Source organism: Podarcis muralis, chromosome 4 (genome assembly GCF_964188315.1).
Source record: "Podarcis muralis chromosome 4, rPodMur119.hap1.1, whole genome shotgun sequence".
Taxonomy (NCBI): domain Eukaryota; kingdom Metazoa; phylum Chordata; class Lepidosauria; order Squamata; family Lacertidae; genus Podarcis; species Podarcis muralis.
The window spans coordinates 9,065,613-9,084,071 of NC_135658.1; the positions used below are offsets into that span (position 1 = coordinate 9,065,613).

At 47.4% G+C, this 18,459-nt stretch overlaps 1 protein-coding gene across 2 annotated transcripts; it reads right to left on the reverse strand.

The window, feature by feature from the left end:
* Positions 1 to 55: 55 nt before the first annotated feature.
* Positions 56 to 17,260, reverse strand: SERPINH1 (serpin family H member 1). 2 transcript variants are annotated; one of them, XM_077926900.1, is made up of 6 exons: positions 17,033 to 17,260; positions 13,398 to 13,441; positions 5,788 to 6,440; positions 4,498 to 4,596; positions 2,802 to 3,034; positions 56 to 1,499 (listed from the first exon to the last, which is right to left on the reverse strand). In XM_077926900.1, the coding sequence occupies exons 3-6, from the start codon at positions 6,416 to 6,418 to the stop codon at positions 1,197 to 1,199; spliced, it is 1,266 nt and encodes a 421-aa protein (XP_077783026.1). In that variant the 5' UTR covers positions 6,419 to 6,440; positions 13,398 to 13,441; positions 17,033 to 17,260; the 3' UTR covers positions 56 to 1,196. The 2 variants fall into 2 exon arrangements, with proteins under 2 accessions (XP_077783026.1, XP_077783027.1); XM_077926901.1 differs by lacking the exon at positions 13,398 to 13,441 and having other exon boundaries at positions 17,033 to 17,256.
* Between the last annotated feature and the right edge of the window lie 1,199 nt (positions 17,261 to 18,459).

The following is an 18,459-nucleotide window of genomic DNA, read 5'->3' on the forward strand; positions in this document are numbered from 1 at the left end:
CTTATGCATAGGGCAAGAGCCACCCTCCTGCCAAATTCAAGGGCTTTAGGACGAGTCACCGAAAAATATTTTATTGCAAAAAAATCGTACGACAAAGGTTTTGTGCGACCATAGAAAATAAAGGCATCTGATACTTGCATTCACATAACACAATCATCTCACAATTGCGCTTTGGCCTGTTCTCTTTCCCCACCCAGACCCTCTTCCCAAAGTGTATAATAGCACCAGGATTCAGTGTGTGAATTGTTCACCGTAAGGCCCATGTTTTGTGTCCATTGCCCTGCGCCCACCCCCCTCTGGGCTTATTCTTGGCATTCTATCTTTTTTGGCATCCCAAATGTTTCCTTGCCTTACTACGTGAATGCTGTTAAGAAGGGCCAAGAGTTGCCAACGTTAACTCCGGTAAAAGGGAATGTGAACAGTGGGGAGCACAAAGGGAGAAAAAGAAATGGGAAATTTAATGGCAAGGTTAAGGTAAAAAGATAAGGCACCCATAGCCAATGCAAACTTCAGCTGCTCGTTCCTTCAGTGATGGATGTAGCCTCTTAGGAGGAAAAGCACCAGTTAGTTACTAAGGGGACATTACAGGAGTTGAGAGGGACGTGGTTGTCTGGAAACACAACTGGGGACCAGAGTGGTTTTTTATGTAACCCATCACAAAGAACCGGAATCTTTTCTCCACTTCAGAAAATGTCCCAACTAAAAACAAAGTGGGCTTTTCAGCTGACAAAAGGATGCACTAATGAGAAATCCTTTTAATTCACCCCTCCCAATGACTAGTTGGTCTTATAAGTAACGGGTACGAACTCAGAATTTCACCTATTAGTGATCAAATATTGTGTGTAGCTGGTTGTACCCCTGTTTCACATTCAACAGCAGCAAAAACGCCTACAAATTAAAAGGATCTCTCGCCGGGCAATGGATGCCACCCTGATAGGGATATGCTCATGAACAACGAGCTGTTTCCCGCTTTTGGTGCCAGGGCAGGTCTTAAGAGGATAAGGTGTAAAGCGTCAAAAAGTCGTTTCTCGTGGGGATGGCTCCCTGACCCAAACTCCCCGCTGCTTTACGACCTCCAATATTTTTTAGTGAGTTAATGGCATGGGTGCACCAGTCTGTAGAAGATAAACCATATTCCCCCCATTTTAAAAAAATAAAAAGCAACCCAACGCGAATGGCATATCTGGGCTCACACACTACAATTCATCACGCATCTTGTCTCCTTTGGGCCTCACTAGTCGGCCAATGAAAAGGATGGAGTTGGTCTTATTGTCTTTGATCAGGAAGAAGAACGGGTGATCTGCGTAGAAGAGCTTTGGGTTTTTCATCTCTTCCCGGGCGTAGATGTCCCCTTCAAAGGGGTTCCCCTCCGTGTCCCACTCCAGGGCCGCAGCGTGGAAGACGTTGGAGAGGTAGAGATCCTTCTTACCCGAAATCTTAGAAAGGTCAGCCTTGTTTTTGTCGACGGCTTCTGTTAGGCCAAGATCAGCCAAGTGTTTCTGGAAAACGAGGGCACATATATATTATATTCTAATGGATTGTTGAATATTGATTTACAGTGGTACCTCAGTTTATGAACTTAATCCATTCCAGAAGTCCGTTCTTAAACCAAAGCGTTCTTAAACCAAGGCGTGCTTTCCTATAGCAACGGGGGGCTCAATTTACAAATGGAACACGCTTAACAGGAGCAGAACATGTTCTGCTTCCAAGGCAAAGTTCACAAACCAAAACACCTACTTCTGGGTTTGCAGCGTTCTTAGTCCAAGTTGTTCATAAACTAAGCTGTTCTCAAAGCAAGGTACCACTGTATTTGACCTGTTGTTACTGTGACTTTTTTTTGTATTGGATCGGACTCTTATTTGTGATCTTTCCTGCCTGATTCATCGTTTCTTCAGCTTACAAACCACCTTGTGCATAGTAACATACAAAGGTGGTATACAAATTATAATATATATATATTTGAAAACAATGCAATTAGTCAAACATTTTGCAATACACATTCCCTTGGTAATCGACTTCCCTTCCACCCTTCCATGTTTTCCTCAAATTATCTATTACTGCTGCATATTATAATTATTTGAGACCTTCTTTCCTCCACCATATTCTCAGGGTACTGATGAGCTTACTCCAAATCTGCTAGCATTTTAACACACACACACACACACAGAGAGAGAGAGAGAGAGAGAGAGTGTCAGAGTCGTACCTTGGAAGTCGAACGGAATCTGTTCCAGAAGTCCGTTCGACTTCCGAAACCAAAGCACGGCTTCTGATTGGCCACAGAAGCTTCCTCGAAAGCCGCACCGAAAACCAAGGTACGGCTGTTATATAATCTACAAATGTTTTCCAATCCTCCTTGAAGGCTGTCTTGTCTTGTCCTCCAGTTTTATGAGTTTAACTTACAAATTCGCCATACAGTGGTACCTCTGGTTACATAATTTGTTCCGGAGGTCTGTTCTTAACCTGAAACTGTTCTTAACCTGAAGCACCACTTTAGCTAATGGGGCCTCCCACTGCTGCTGCCGTTGCACGATTTCTGTTCTCATCCTGAAGCAAAGTTCTTAACCCGAGGTACTATTTCTGGGTTAGCGGAGTCTGTAACCTGGAAGCGTATATAACCTGAAGCGTATGTAACCTGAGGTACCACTGTACTCCCATCCATTTCAACTTCCGCTCTTCTTTCATATGCCATTTGGGGGCATCAAGTACCCTCCTCATGGCAGTAGTTGCATACAGAGAGAAATTCCTTTGATTCTAGTAGTGTACAAATGAAAAGCGAAATGCAATGCAATGGCGGTACTCACATGCAGATCGTGGCTGACTTCCAGGCTGACCTTGGGCAGGGAGATGGCGACGGCTCGCTGCTTCATCTTCCCCTGCCAGACCTTCAGCTGTTCCCGGGTCAGCAGCTTCTCCAGCCTCTCCAGCGGCTCCACATGGTTGGGCATGATGAAGATCATGCTGGACAGCTTGTGCGCCAGAGGCATCTCCACCATCTGCAGGTTCTCCGCCTCGTCATTGAAATAGTTGTACAGCCCTGCGGAAACAAGGAGGAATGAGTCAGCGGCTGCAGGGAGACAGGCGAGGGGCGAAGCAGGCAAGTCAATGCAGATCACACTATTCTTTTCTGGCAATAATTATTATAGGGGTTTCTATGGAGGCAAGGCAAGGGAGGCGGGTGGCGCTGTGGGTTAAACCACAGAGCCCAGGGCTTGCCGATCAGAAGGTCGGCGGTTCAAATCCCCGCGATGGGGTGAGCTCCCGTTGCTCGGTCCCTGCTCCTGCCCACCTAGCAGTTTGAAAGAACATCAAAGTGCAAGTAGATAAATAGGTAAACGGCGTTTCCGTGCGCTGCTCTGGTTCACCAGAAGCGGCTTGGTCATGCTGGCCACATGACCCGGAAGCTGTATGCCGGCTCCCTCGGCCAATAAAGCGAGATGAGCGCCGCAACCCCAGAGTCGTCTGCGACTGGACCTAATGGTCAGGGGTCCCTTTACCTTTATGGAGGCAAGGCAAAACAGTACCGAGAACAAGGAAAAAAATTAAGCAACTAAAGAGCAGTCATGCCACTTAGGATCAGGATTAGGGCTGGCCAATGTCTGTTTTCAACATCGTGATAGATCACCAGCTAAACATCACAATGTAAACCACTTATAAACGCCATCTCCAACTCCTCGAAAGATTCCATCAACGGTGTCTCCTTAAAAAATTACACATCACCTGGGAAGACAGGTGAACTAATGCCAGTGTACTGGAAGAAGCAAACATGACCAGTGTTGAAGCAATGATTCTTCAACATCAACTTCGTTGGACTGGTCATGTTGTGTGGATGCCTGATTATCGTCTTCCAAAGCAGCTACTCTATTTTGAACTTAAAAATGGAAAGCTTAATGCTGGTGATCAACAAAAGAGGTTTAAAGACTCTCTCAAGGCAAATCTAAAAAAATGTAGTATTAACACAGACAACTGGGAAACACTGGCCTGCGAGTGCTCCAGTTGGAGAACAGTCTTTACCAAAGGTGTCATGGGCTTTGAAGCCACTTGAACACAGGACAAATGGGAGAAACGTGCTAAGAGGAAGGCATGCTTGGCAAATCCACACCGTCATTAATTCCCGCCCGGAAACCTGTGTCCCCACTGTGGAAGGATGTGTGGATCCAGAATTGGCCTCCACTGTCACTTATGGACTCACTGTTAATATTGTGTCTATGGAAGACAATCTTAATCGGCTATGAGGGATAGCCAAAGAAGACAAAGACTATGACTGCATCGATGGCATGTTGCAGAAGATACCCACAAAACACCCATCTGGAGGGACCCTACATTCCATCTTACTTTGCTATGAAGGATCACCAAAAATACTGATATACCACGAAGTCTGAAATAAGGATGGAGCCACGCAGAGGCGAAGGGGGCCATGTCCTGGAAAGTGTTAGCAGCCTAAAACTGAAGCTTTTCCAGCCAAGAATGAGGCCGGGCTTCTTTTCCAGGCTCTCTTACCGGTGCGGTGCATCATGGGAATGCCAACCGTGTAGGAACGAGTCACCATAAAGCCACGATTGTCCACCATCTTGTGATGGAACCTCTCGTCCCAGTGAGCTGTGGAAGCAAAGAGATGAAGCAAGGCCGGTTAACAGCAGGACAGACCAGTTTGTTGTATCTCACACATCTGATTTAATCATGCGTGCCCCTCTGGCCACAATTCATAGAACACACAGCTGGTTCTTGCTTTGTAGCTGTGGTTTCAGGCGTTTCAAGAAGCCAAACGCAGAAGCAAAGAACTTGCACAAAACACAGCTGCCAGCATTTTGACTGGCACTTGCAGGCAATGCTATTTAACACTATTTATTCTGTGCCGTCTTTACATTAGCAGGCCAAATCCAGGGTGCTGATATTAATATACAAAGCCCTTAGAAGCTTGGAATTGTGGTATTTATCAGAGTGCCTCTCCCCGGGCCAGCCAGCTTGCACCCTGAATGGATGCCCTTTCAACAATAGCTGTTGCTCACTGAATGGCGACTCAGAACAGGGCCTTCTCTGTAGTGGCACCCAGAGTTATGCAACTCCTTTCCCCTAAAAGGAACCAAATGCCACCACACTGTTGACGTCTCGTTCTTGCTTGTGCCCAAAGCCCACATTGAGAGTACAGTGCTACCTCAGGTTAAGTACTTAATTCGTTCCGGAGATCCGTTCTTAACCTGAAACCGTTCTTAACCTGAAGCACCACTTTAGCTAATGGGACCTCCCGCTGCTGGAGCACGATTTCGGTTCTCATCCTGAAGCAAAGTTCTTAACCCAAGGTACTATTTCTGGGCTAGTGGAGTCTGTAACCTGAAGCGTATGTAACCCGAGGTACCACTGTATTGCCAATCTCTCATTATAGCCCTTTACCAATTGATTGATATTCCTCTGTTGCTGATACTTTCACTATATCTTCCATTTTATTTATACTATTTCGGTGATCTTAACACCGCCAGCGTTTTCAGCTGTACGTCATTATCTCCCATATATTCAATAAACATTTTCCAACCTTCTCTAAGCACATGTTGTTCTTGTTCTCTTATTCTATACGTTAAATCTGCAAGCTGCGCATATTCTGTCAACTTGAGTGGCCATTCTTCTTTGGTTGGGACCTGGCTCCTTTTCCGTTTCAGAAACCCTTGGTTTCATCCAGTAGGGCCCTTCCTGCTGACTGAACAATTCCACCACTCCTATCTGAACCCCACATGCTCAGCAAGAGCTCAGGGCTTGCACCCCAAAACCACCCTCCCCCCCCCGGCTTCCACTTACGTTTGAAGAACATGGCGTTGACGATGAGGGCCCCGTCCGTCTTCTCCACATCCTTGGTGACCTCGGGCAGCTTGCCGTCGGTGGTCTGGGAGGCCCACTCGTTGATGGACTTGAGGGCGCTGCGCTTGTCCCGGAAGTTGATCTTGGAGTGCTCGTAGTTGTAGTGCTTCTTGCTGCTCTTGACGAAGTCGTCGGTGAAGCTGATGGAGCTGGGGCCGTACAGGCGGCTGCCCATCTTCCAGGTGACGTTGCGGGCCGTGGAGTTGCTGACCTCGCTCAGGAGCTCCGAGAGGCCGCTGTGGACGTAGTCGTCGTTCAGCTTGTCGGCGCTGAGCAGCGCCTTGGCCTGCGAGGCCGTGGTGGCCTTGCCGCCCAGGGACACCAGCCCGAGAGAGGATGCCACCACCACCGGAGACACCAAGATGTTCTCCATGTTCTTCTCCTTGGCCATGGTGTGGTAGAGGTTGAAGGCCAGGGTGGCGCTTCGGTCGGCCAGGGCGGCCGCCTTGTCGCTCAGCTTCTTGTCTCCGGGAGAAGCCTTCTTCTCGCTCTTCTTCTTGTCCTCCGAGGGAACGGCAAGGACCAAGGCGCAGAGCGCAAGGAGTCGGATCATCCACATGGTGGCTGCCATGGAAGCTTGGACCCAACTGAGCCTGCAAGAAAACAGAAGGCAAGGATCAGTGAGGCTGAGCCATCCCGTTTCCCTGCTCCTCCTTCAGCCAGGAGACATATTCTACGGGTGAAGTAAACCACTAGTGTTGGACGGGCCTATGTAGTGAATGGATATGGCTAAGTGGCAGGTGGGTGTAGGGGCAATCGAGGAGTTTAGTGATCTGACATGGTCTTTTCTTCCTGCCTGTGTTTACTTCCCCTCTATCTCTTGTTAAAGCTCTGGTTTTCCCAGTAGTGATGTATGGAAGTGAGAGCTGGACCATAAAGAAGGCTGATCGCCGAAGAATTGATGCTTTAGGATTATGGTGCTGGAGGAGACTCTTGAGAGTCCCATGGAGTGCAAGAAGATCAAACCTATCCATTCTGAAGGAAATCAGCCCTGAGTGCTCACTAGAAGGGCAGATCCTGAAGCTGAGGCTCCAAGACTTTGGCCACCTCATGAGAAGAGAAGACTCCCTGGAAAAGACCCTGATGTTGGGAAAGATGGAGGGCACAAGGAGAAGGGGACGACAGAGGACAAGATGGTTGGATAGTGTTCTCGAAGGTACCAGCATGAGTTTGACCAAACTGCGGGAGGCAGTGGAAGACAGAAGTGCCTGGCGTGCTCTGGTCCATGGGGTCACGAAGAGTCGGACACGACTAAACAACAACATCTCTTGTTCTGCTCTTTGGTGGCTGAGAGTAGCCTTTAATCTGTCATCTGGTGGAAGGAAGAAGCGATAATGTTGGCTACCTTCTGACCTTCTTTGATGTACAAGCATTGGGAAGAGGGTGACTAACGTAGTGACTAATGAATAAACTTCAAACCAGAGGCATATTGACTGGGTATGATTGATGCGGACTTTCCTAATCAATTTAAGGATATCTTTCTCTATGCAACAGTGGCAGCGAGGGTTCTTATAGCCACAAAGGTGGAAAAGCTCCCTCAAGACAAGAGTGGGCCCAAAAAATGATTGACTATGTTATGCCTATCCAAAAAATTAAAGAACAAACCAAGGAAATAGTTTATTTCAAAATGGGAAGCATTTAAAATATATTTGAAAATTAATAATACTGACTTAAAATCCGTTGCGGCATTGAATAATACCAGCAATATCGTTCATTAGGTATATGATATAATACATTTTCAGATGATAGCAATAACATGTATTGGCAGCAAAGAATGGTAATTAGATTTATGGAGTAGATGGCAAGTTGGATTTAAAAGGAAGAGACCATTACAGTTTACGGATTATGGAACTTATATGAATTCTTTATGTAATGCAGGACTGATGATATTCTTATTATGGTGTAATATGTCTTTTTGTTGTTGTTATGTGTTGAGCAAATAAAATTATTTTTTTTTTAAAAAAAGAATAAACTGCATCTAGGCAGTTGGACAAGCCATACAGGCTAGCTATCAATAATCTATAAATCAGGTGGTTTTTGGACATAGTTCTGAGAAGCTCGTGCATGGACTGATGGCCACAGGGCCGTGCAAACAAAGGCCACCTGGCAGATTGCTTCGCCACTTCTCAAGGACTTCCCAGTGGCAGGTCAAAGTGCTTGCTTGGTAATGTATATAATGCTTGCTGTGTAGAACAGAATCTTTAATCTTCTCACTCGCTTCTGCTTGTATTGCTTCTGAATCTCATTAAAAAGAACCACCTTGCATTTGGCAAGACAGCAGGACACCTGCCCTGCATGCAGAAGGTCCCTGGTTCCATCCCCGGCGTCTCCAGCTAGGGATGGGAATGTCCCATCTGAAATCCTGGAGAGCTGCTGCTGCTGCCAGGCAGAATTGACAATATAGAGGTCCATGAATCAGCAGCATGGCTCAGTGGAATGCAGCATGTGGTTCTGGTCTCCTCATCTCAAAACGGTGGTGGAAAAGTGGCTGGGGTGTTTTTAATGTATTGTTTCAAGGGGGCTTTTTTTTGTTCCAATGTGGGTTTCTGTTTTGTTGGTTGCAAGCTGCTGCAAATCACCTTTGGCCAGTAAATAGTAAAAGGTGCAAAATGAGGACACATCCCTGCCAAGGAATCAAGTTGAACTCCAGTTCCCATCAGGCATGCCTAATGGCCATGGATGATGGGAGTTGTAATCCAACCATATCTAAAGGGCCACTGGTTCACCATCCCTGCAAGTATTTAGGGCCTTCAGGTTAGATAAAAGGAGGAATATGAAGGAGGTTTGCAGAGTCCTGCATGCTGTGGAGGAAAAGGACAGACATTGGTTGCAATCTCCAAATGTCAACATGCAGCTATTTGCACTTCCTTGTAGGACCCACCAGAGGGAGCTTTCAGATTCTGAGAAAGTTTGAGGATTTAACGGTCCCCCCACCAAAATAAAAATCGTTATCACGATCTTATTCCTCCCTTCAATTAAAAATGTGATGTATCCACTATTCTCCCCGCACATGAAAAGGCTTCATTTCAGCATGCAAAAAAATTTAAAAATTAAAAAAAAATCCTGCACCAGCCGTTATTCTGGGAAATACTTCTGGCTGAATGGTGTTAATTATTTATTTTAATCCCAGAGCACAGACTCCACATCAGGGCTAACTGAATGTTCCCACTAAAACATCTGCACCACATCTGTCCCAAATCCAATCTCCGGCTACATCCCATAATCTACGACCGCTCGTGAGGCCGATGGGACTTGGAGTCCGGCGACATGAGGACACCAGCTTTAAGGAAGGCTGGGACAGGTTGTTAAACGCTTTGGATTTGTCCGAATTGGCTAAGTGCCTCAATGGTGCAGTATTAATAGCAGCAACTGAACTGCTTGTTGAAGAAGCCTTAATCCCAGATATTCCCACTGGGGAGGAAAATGTCCTTTCGCCAAGGCGGAGGGCTAAATCGATGCAGAGAGCTGCTGCCACTACTGGGACGTTGTCCTTTTTCTTGATTCAAGAGAGGTTAAAAAGTAGTTTCCGAACGGGAACACAAAGCCAAAAGAGCATAAAAAGAGCTGGCTGGATCAGGCCAGGGACTCATCTGTGGGAAGCCAGCGAGCAGGATTTGAGCACAAAAGCCCTCAATTCTCTGTGGTTTCCTCATAAGCATTGCTGCCTCAAACTCCATGGCACAACCTCCATGGCCAGTAGCCACTGAGACCCTTTGTGAATTTGTCTGACCCTATTTTATTTTAATTTATTCATTTGGTTTTTCAAATTACGGTTTTACAATCACAACATCCAACATAAAAACGAGATTCTAAAGAATCTCATGGACCTTTCCTCCCCATTGTGGGTCCTGTTGTTAATCATTTCCTCCTGCGTCTTTTAGGATAATCCAAATCTTTTACCTCTCCATTGTGTCCAAAATTCACCATTAAACTACAAGTGTTATTCCAATCCTACTAACGATTTTAATGGTTTACAGTGGTTTTTAAGGTAAATTATAAATTTCCCCGCATTCCTTATTAAAATTTTGGTCTTCCTGATTTCTGATTCTTCCAGTCATTTTTGCCATTTTGGCATAATCCATCAACTTGATCTGCCGTTCTCTGGTTAGGGACTTTATCTTCTTTCCATCTCTGTCCAACTCTCTTTTAAAGCCCTCTGAGTCGGTGGCCATCATGACATCTGGCTGGAGCAAATTATGTAGCTGAACTTTGCACTGTGTGAAGAAGCACTTTCTACCTGTTGCGAATATTCCAGTGTTCAGCTTCATTCAATGTTTCTCTTTGGATTTTAAAAAGTGCCCTAAATAATACTATTCATCTATTATTATTATTATTATTATTATTATTATTATTACTACTACTACAGGGATGCGGGTGGCGCTGTGGTCTAAACCACTGAGCCTCTTGGGCTTGCCGATCAGAAGGTCGGCGGTTCGAATCCCCGCGATGGGGTGAGCTCCCATTGCTCGGTCCCAGCTCCTGCCAACCTAACAGTTTGAAAGCACACCAGTGCAAGTAGATAAATAGGTACCGCTCCAGCGGGAAGGTAAACGGCATTTTAGAAGACATCTGAAGGCAGCCCTGTTTAGGAAAGCTTTTAATGTTTAACAGACCACTGTATTTTAATACTTTGTTGGAAGCCGCCCAGAGTGGCTGGGGAAGCCCAGCCGGATGGGCGAGGTATAAATTATAATAATAATAATAATAATAATAATAATTATTATTATTATTCTGTGCACTGCTCTGGTTTCGGTGTTCCGCTGCACCAAAAGTGGCTTAGTCCTGCTGGCCACATGACCCGGAAAAACCATCTGCGGACAAACGCAGGCTCCCTCGGCCTGTAAAGCGAGATGAGTGCCACAACCCCAGAGTCATCTGCGACTGGACTTAACTGTCAGGGGTCCTTTACCTTTACCTATTATTATTATTATTATTACTACTACTACTACTACTCCGCCTTTCAGCAATCTGGTGCTCTCCATGGAATCTTAGCGCTAGAAGGGACCCAGGGGTCATCTAGTCCAACCCACCGCAATGCAGGAATCTCAGGTCAAGCACCCATGACAGATGAGCACCCAACCTCTGCTTTAAAAGGAAGGAGCGCCCAAAACATCCAGATGTTCCAAAATATCTGGAAGGCACCAGATTAGCAAGGGCCAGTTCCGACAAAACTCTTTTTGAGCTTCCAGTCTGCTCCCATTTCTGCATTTTTCTTCCCTGATCCCATCTGGCAGGTAGCCAAGACCTCATCCAGCTGCGCTCTGTGGCACTATGCCAAGGGTGGGGTCTGAGCTATGTACTCTTCATGCAGCAGAATAAACCAAAGCGAAGGAAGTGGGAGAAGCCATTTCCCCCCGGGACATTCCATGCAGAAAGCGGGGGGGGGGGGGGGGGGAAGAGCCACGCAGGCAGGCAAAAGGCCCTCTGCAATTAACTCCTGGAAATAGCACAGCTTTCCACCGTGGGGTCAAATTATAGTTCCGAGCAATGCAGATAGTTAAAAAAGGTCTTTCGGTGGCGGTGGTTTGGAGGGAGCAGGGATGGAGATGAAAAAACACAAAGGCTTTTAAAACCAGATATCTTCTTTCTTGCTATATATATTCTGATCTGGTTAGAACCAGTCCCTGGTTAGATCTGGCAGAACAGGATCTGAAATGTCCACTTTGCGGAAGGCACAGCCTGGAGCAGCGGTTCTCAGCCTGTGGGTCCCCAGATGTTGTTGGACTACAACTCCCATCGTCCCTGAGCTCTGGCCTTGCTAGCTAAGGGTGATGGGAATTGTAGTTCAACAACATCTGGGGACCCACAGGTCGAGAATGCTAGCCTGGAGGGTCACTTTGGATCTCATAGTACTGTAGAGCTGGGATTTTTTTTTATTTTTTTTGCCCAACATGGGGATCAAACCCATGACCCTGAGCTTAACAATTTCATTGTCTTTCCCAGTGTGTCTGACCAGCTGGTGTCTTTCCAGCTATGCTTCAGCTGCACATTCAGCAGTAACAAATCCCCTACGATGGCTGTAGCTTCGGCCAGCAAAGATTTACTCCTCTGTAGTCCGCATGGCTAAGACTCTCAAACTGCAGCAAAAACTGGTCTTCAGCGGTTAAGCAAACAGCGTTAGCGGTTTGGACACGGCAGACATGGACAGGGGAACCTCTGGCCCTCTATATGATTGCGCCAAATATGATGACGATGATGATTTGTAATTTGAAACATCTGGAGCAGGGATGGTGACATCTTCCAGATGCCGGTAGACTCCATCTCCCAGCAGCCAGCAAGGAAGATGGGATATGTCGTCCAAAAACAATGGAGGACAAAAAGTTTCGCTACAGAAGCAAAGTAATTGACTGCTGGGGTTAAACTGCTTGTCTCTGAGAACGTTAAGAGTGAGCTCGCCTGGAGCTGCCAACTGCAGAGCTCTCAGTCTCCAACATATTCTCCCAGTATGCCCCGTGGAGGACCTTAAGGTCCACAAATGACAACGCTTTGGAGGTCCCAGGTTGCAAGGTGGTTAGCTTGGTCTCGACTAGGGCCAGGGCCTTTTCAGCACTGGCCCCGACGTGGTGGAACGCTCTGTCGCAAGAGACCAGGGCCCCGCGGGACTTGACATCTTTCTGCAGGGCCTGCAAGACAGAGCTGTTCCGCCTGGCCTTTGAATTTGACTCAGTCTGACCCTTCTATTTCCCTCCCCTTATGGTTTTGATCTATGGGCTACTATTAAAATGAGGCTGCATTTTAAATTGCATTTTAAATTATATTTTAAATTGGTTTCTCCCCTCTTTATGTTTTTATTGTAATTTTACTGGTGTTAGCTGCCCTGAGCCCGGCTCTGGCCAGGGAGGGCGGGGTATAAATAAAAAATCATTATTATTATTATTATTATTAACAGCTCTGCAGCCAAGGAAGAGGAAGATACAGGAAAGTTTCTACGCTTGCTCTTCACCTGTGTCTGAAGAGCTGTTAAGACCTTCTCCAGGTTGTGAACTGACAACCCAATTATTTACAGACCTGCCGCTCCACCACCCAGAAGGTTTTCAGAAAGGAGGCGGTGCCGAGGCTCTATTTTAGGTTCCCAGCAAAGAAAAGCGTTTTAACTCTCAAGAAGGTGATTTTAGCTTAAACAGGGAAATAAGCATTAGTTGCAACTGAGCAATGCAGTGACCTGATCAAGGAGGTTGTTGATTTTTTTTTGATTTTTTTTTGCAAAAGGCAGCGCACTTTCAAACGAAAAAGCAATTTTTGGGGCGGTTTTTTCCATCGGAAAAACGATTTTGGTAGTCTCCTCCCCACAAAAAAGCTTCGCAACTTTCGGGGTATTCTGGTTTTTACTTTTTGAAATATGGCAACCCTATATGGGCCAAGCTAGCTATTTCGGATGCTTTTACCCTGTCTCAGGGCAAGACAGAAGGCTTAAGTCTTCAAACCTATCACTCTAACCCAGGTTCCTTAAAGGCTACAGGGCTAGCTTTTAGGCGTTATTTCATTTTGGATGTGTGGTGTGACAAGTGTGGAGGGTTTTCGTTTAGTTTTTGTTGTTCTTCTAAAGATACCTTGGAACTTTCTCTTAGTGTGGTCAACGTTTGGCTTTTTCATTCTGAAAAAAAACAAGACAAATCAGGCAGTTCCCTCAAGGATCCGAGAACATTTGCACAGAACAGATCAACAGGATGCTTTAGAAATTACAGTTTACATGTCGGCGGGCCAGGAAGGAGGAAGGAATCAGAGGGCGCTGCTAGCTAGGAGATTTGGAGCGGTTCCTTTAATTGCAAGAAACAACTTTCTAGACCTCACCGTTCCAAGCAGACTTTGAAATCGGAAGGGGACCAATCACAGAGCGACGCGGCCGCCCCTCTGGAATTCCTGCCTGCAAGCCAATGCCTGGGCGGTCCTCCTTCTCGCTGTTTTGCATAGCCCCTCCCACTTCCACATGGCATAATATGGACAGGGCTTCCAAGAAAGAGGGCGGGGCCTCAGGGCCAGGTGGGCGGGACCAGCAGCTGTGGAACTCCCTGGGACCATAGATATGTGGGGAAAAAGAAATTGGGTGCCCTAACTGAGTAACCCTCCTCCTTTTCTCAACCAAATTGATGGTGCTTCGAGAGCAATCTGTGAGATCTGGGGTTGGCAGTCCTGGGATTTCAACTTTTTTCAGTCCACCCTTTAGGAAATTAGTTAGCTACCAGCTTTGGAATGTTAAATATGCAATTATAAGCATTTTAGGAAACCGGTTAGCTACCAGCTGTGGAATGCAAAATATGGGTACAGCTTGTGTTTGCTATACACTTGAATCTTAAAATACTGGGCTAGTGCAGCCGTTACCTGGGAGACCCGGGTTCAAATCTCCACTCAGTCATAAAAAGGTTCCTTGGAGCATATAAAAAGGTGTGGCAGAAATGAAAGAAATCTATAACATGTTCCAGAAGTGTGCTAAAACTTTCCCCAAGCGAATGGGCAAGCTGGAAAATGCACAAATCGACCTCTGGCAGCTCATAAAATCAACACTGCATCCTTTGCAGTGTTCCCTCAGCGCTACACATAATGAAGCCCCTCCTATGTCTCTGGCTGCCCCCACACGCCACGTAAGCAAGCCGAGGCAAGACCAGACACCGAGAGAGTTAGCAATGGTATGCCGTATCTAAACCAAAGCCGGGCGCAGTCTTCACAAATAACCCCTCATCAAAAAAGCATCTCAGACAAATATCGCCCACTGTTTATCCGTACGCTTCGCAAAATTTGGGCTTTCGTGGAATTTGGTTTATTTTGGCAAAACATTTTAAATGGAGTGACCGGGGATGGGGAGGGGAGAGAGATGCGGAGCTGTACAAAACATACCCATCAAAATGTAAGTCATTGTCCCAAATGTCCTTGCTACGCTGTTGAGACTTTCCCATGAGGGCCGGACACTTATTTTTAAAGATAAACAATTTTGCATTCTGCATTGGATTTCAGAGTTTGCACGCGAAACGTGACAGTATTTTTTGGGTTACCAAAAGATCCGACCCTCAAAAGTTAAAAAACAAAACAGATTCTGGGTTTGCAGACAAAGAAACCGTTATGTCACGGTGACTGCATTTTAGCAAAGACGTAACATTTTGTTAGTTGTACATGAGAGCACAATGCGCCTTTTTGAACTTGGCTTTCTTTCACCTTTCCAAGCTTTGCTTATCGGGGGAACTCCGGGTTCCCACGGCAAAAGGGGAGGATGGGTTTACACTTCTCGTTTCATATCATAGGCGCACTCCACCACATTGGACCTGAAATAAGCATGTCCGCTATGACAGCTACCTTTTGTATTTATTCATCCAGAGAGACAAGGGATGAACCGCATGGAATTATTTTTGGAGATTCCAAACCACAAATCCTTCACACTGACCAAGATGCTAATTCTGCTCTCTTTTGGGGGGACTTAATGCCCCCCAAGTTAGTGGGGCTTGCAGCTTTTAGCTGTTTTGTTCCCATGCAAGGCACTGATGAAGACAACAGGTTTTAAAATATATAGATATTAAGAGCACATTAAGTGAAAGGAGCTGCTGCCTCCTTGTCCTGTTTTCTGGGTGAATTGGTTGATTTCTGCGGGAAGCAAGATATTGGACTCCAAAAGACTTTTGAGTCTGATCCAAAAGCAAGTCTATTCCTACCTTTTAAGGCACTTAAACTTCTATCATGGGATGTGTTTAGCACTGGCGAGATTGTGCCCTCTCTGCCTCTTCCCACTGCTTCTGCCATCCCCAAATATTTAGTGGGTGCCTGCCACTCCACCCCACATTTGAGACCTTTGGGCATCAGGGTGGGGGTGGGGAATAACCCGACATTTAACCTGCAACACCCTCCCCCAATCTAGGCACTGAACGCAAAGTATAGTACCACATCGCTACCACCAAAAAAACAAACATATGGGGCCAGGCTTGTATAATCGGGAGCATCCTTCCCCCACCCTTGCTACTGTTTTTTCCCCGCGGGAGGGGCGGGGGTACATTTCCTCCAGCAATCTTTCCATGCAGTCAGCAGCCGGGAGGAAACCGGAGCAGGCTTAATCCTGCCGGCAAAAGTTGCAGCCAACTAGCTCGCAAGGCCCAGGAATAGCGCTTGGAGGAGGGAGAGAGACGGGGCGGAGGCTGCTGCTGCTGCTCCCCACAAGGAAAAAGGCGATCTCGCGATCCTCTCTGCTCCGCCTACTCTCCAGGAGATCCCGGGGGTCCCTCTTGGCATCCGCTCTCCAAAGACGAGTCCTAAAGAGAACGGGCGCACGGGCTTTACGCGCGCCCTGCAGAGCGCATCCTAGAGCGCAAGATGCGCCCCACTTGAGTTGCAGTCCAACAACATCTGGGGACCCACAGGTTGAGAACCGCTGGACTAGATCAACCTTGGCCTCTGGCTACATCACTGCCAGGAGCCCCCGCCTAATGCATTTCATTGTATAGCATGGATAACTCAATTTGGTTAGAGCCTGATAGTGCCAAGGTTGCAGGTTCGATCCCTGATTGGGACAGTTGCATATTCGTATTTTCAGGGGGTTGGATTAGATGATCCCTAGGGTTCACTCCAACTCTACAATTCTGTGATCCTGGATGGGGAGCCCGGAGGCGTTGCATGAAAAAGCCACCTTCCCCAAATAAGGAGAGCTCGACGGCTCACCAACGTGTCTCAAAGGTCCCGCCTGGTGGCGACGGAGGGGGTTTCTTTTGAGCGCACCCCAAAAAAGCTGGCAGAGTCAAATGAATCAGCTGCAAAGGGAATTCAGCTTTGCAAAAAGGAAAGGAAACTGTCCCCCCTACGCCCCTGCGAAGTTCAAATCCAAGATCAGCTCCACCCTGAGCCTTAATCCGAATTCACGCCTGGGGCAAGCGGGGGTTAAGGAGGCCACCCGGGCGCGGGCCGTTCTCCTGCCAAAGCCTCGGGACCACGACGGCACGGCTTCTCCCAGCGGGGCTTGCGCAGGAGAACCACCCGCAGGGAACGGACGCCTCGCCGTCCGGAAAGGGAGAGTCGCTTTCCCAAGCAAGGCAGGCTTTCCAAAAAGGAAAGCTCCCCAAACCGGCCTTAAGGAAGCTTCGCGCTTCCTTGGGAAGAAGTCCCGCTGAAGGTCAAGGGGCTTACTCCCGAGTAAGCGGCCACTCGGAGCCGACAGCGGCGCCGGGTTCCCCGAGAGTTGCGCAAAAAGTCTCCAAAAGGGGCCCCCGCTCACCTCGGAGATGGCGCTCGGGCGGCGGAAGGAAAGCCGGGCTTCTCTTTGCGCTTTCTGCGACGCGGCGGCCCGGAGGAGGGGGCTATATAACCCCGCCAGAGAAACTTCTGGAAAGTTGTAAGGGGGGGGGGGAGGAAAAAGCGCTCTCCCGCTGCGTCTTTGCAGCAAAAAATGGGGCCCCCGTCCCGAGCAGCGCTCCTCTCTCCCCACCTCCTGCTGCTCCCTCCCGGCCCTGCGGGGTCCTATAGAGAGTCCCGTTCCCAGGCGCACAGACGTCGCTCTGTCTCCTTTTCCCTCCCACGTCCTTCAAGCTCTCGCTGCAGATCGGCACGAGAAGCGAAGGGTTTCTTGAAACGCTGCAAACGTGAGCTGTTCTCCCTTCCACCCACCACATCAACCCCGGTCCTAAGTGGAAAGGCAAGGCATAAAATGGATTTTACGCATGTACTGGTGCTGCTTTAAACTGTCTTTATAGTTATAGAAACAGGATTATAGAGTTGGGTCACCAAGTCCAACTTCTTGCAATGCAGGAATCTCTTTGCCCAATGTGGAATAATGATAATGATAATGATAATAAAAATAAAAATAAATAAAATGGCACCCACCTGACTGGTTGCCCCAGCCACTCTGGGTGGCTTTCCCCAAAATATTAAAAGCACAATACAACATCAATCATTAAAAACTTCCTGATACAGGGCTGCCTTCAGATGTCTTCTAAAGCTTACATGCTTACAGTGGCACCTCGGGTTACATACACTTCAGGTTACATACGCTTCAGGTTACAGACTCCGCTAACCCAGAAATAGTACCTTGGGTTAAGAACTTTGCTTCAGGATGAGAACAGAAATCGTGCTTTGGCGGCGCAGCAGCAGCAGGAGGTCCCATTAGCTAAAGTGGTGCTTCAGGTTAAGAACAGTTTCAGGTTAAGAACAGACCTCCAGAATGAATTAAGTTCTTAACCCGAGGTACCACTGTACTCATCTCTTTGACATCTGATGGGAGGGCCTTCCACAGGGCGGGCGCCACCACTGAGAAGGCCCTCTGCCTGGTTCCCTGTAACTTCGCTTTTCACAGGGAGGGAACCACCAGAAGGCCCTCGGAGCTGGAGCTCAGTGTCTAAGCCAAATGATGGGGGTGGAGACGCTCCTTCAGGTCTACTGGGCCGAGACCATTTAGGGCTTTCAAGGTCAGCAACAACACTTTGAATGGTGCTCGGAAACATACTGGGAGCCAATGCAGATCTCTCAGGACCGGTGTTATGTGGTCCTGGCGGCCGCTCCCAGTCACCAGTCTAGCTGCTGCCTTCTGGGTTAGTTGTAGTTTCTGAGTCACCTTCAAAGGTAGCCCCACATAGAGCGCATTGCTGTAGTCCAAGCGGGAGATAACCAGAGCATGTACCAGCCAGATGTTCCCCAGGAGAGAATGTG

What these genes read in the sequence shown, in the direction of transcription:
- SERPINH1 (XM_077926900.1), bottom strand. Translation starts at nt 6,418, where the DNA reads ATGGCAGCCACCATGTGGATGATCCGACTCCTTGCGCTCTGCGCCTTG. An exon ending in TCCCATGATGCACCGCACCG is followed by an intron (nt 3,035 to 4,497) that starts GTAAGAGAGCCT and finishes TTGTTTCCGCAG; the next exon opens with GGCTGTACAACTATTTCAAT. An exon ending in AAGTCAGCCACGATCTGCAT is followed by an intron (nt 1,500 to 2,801) that starts GTGAGTACCGCC and finishes CTCGTTTTCCAG; the next exon opens with AAACACTTGGCTGATCTTGG.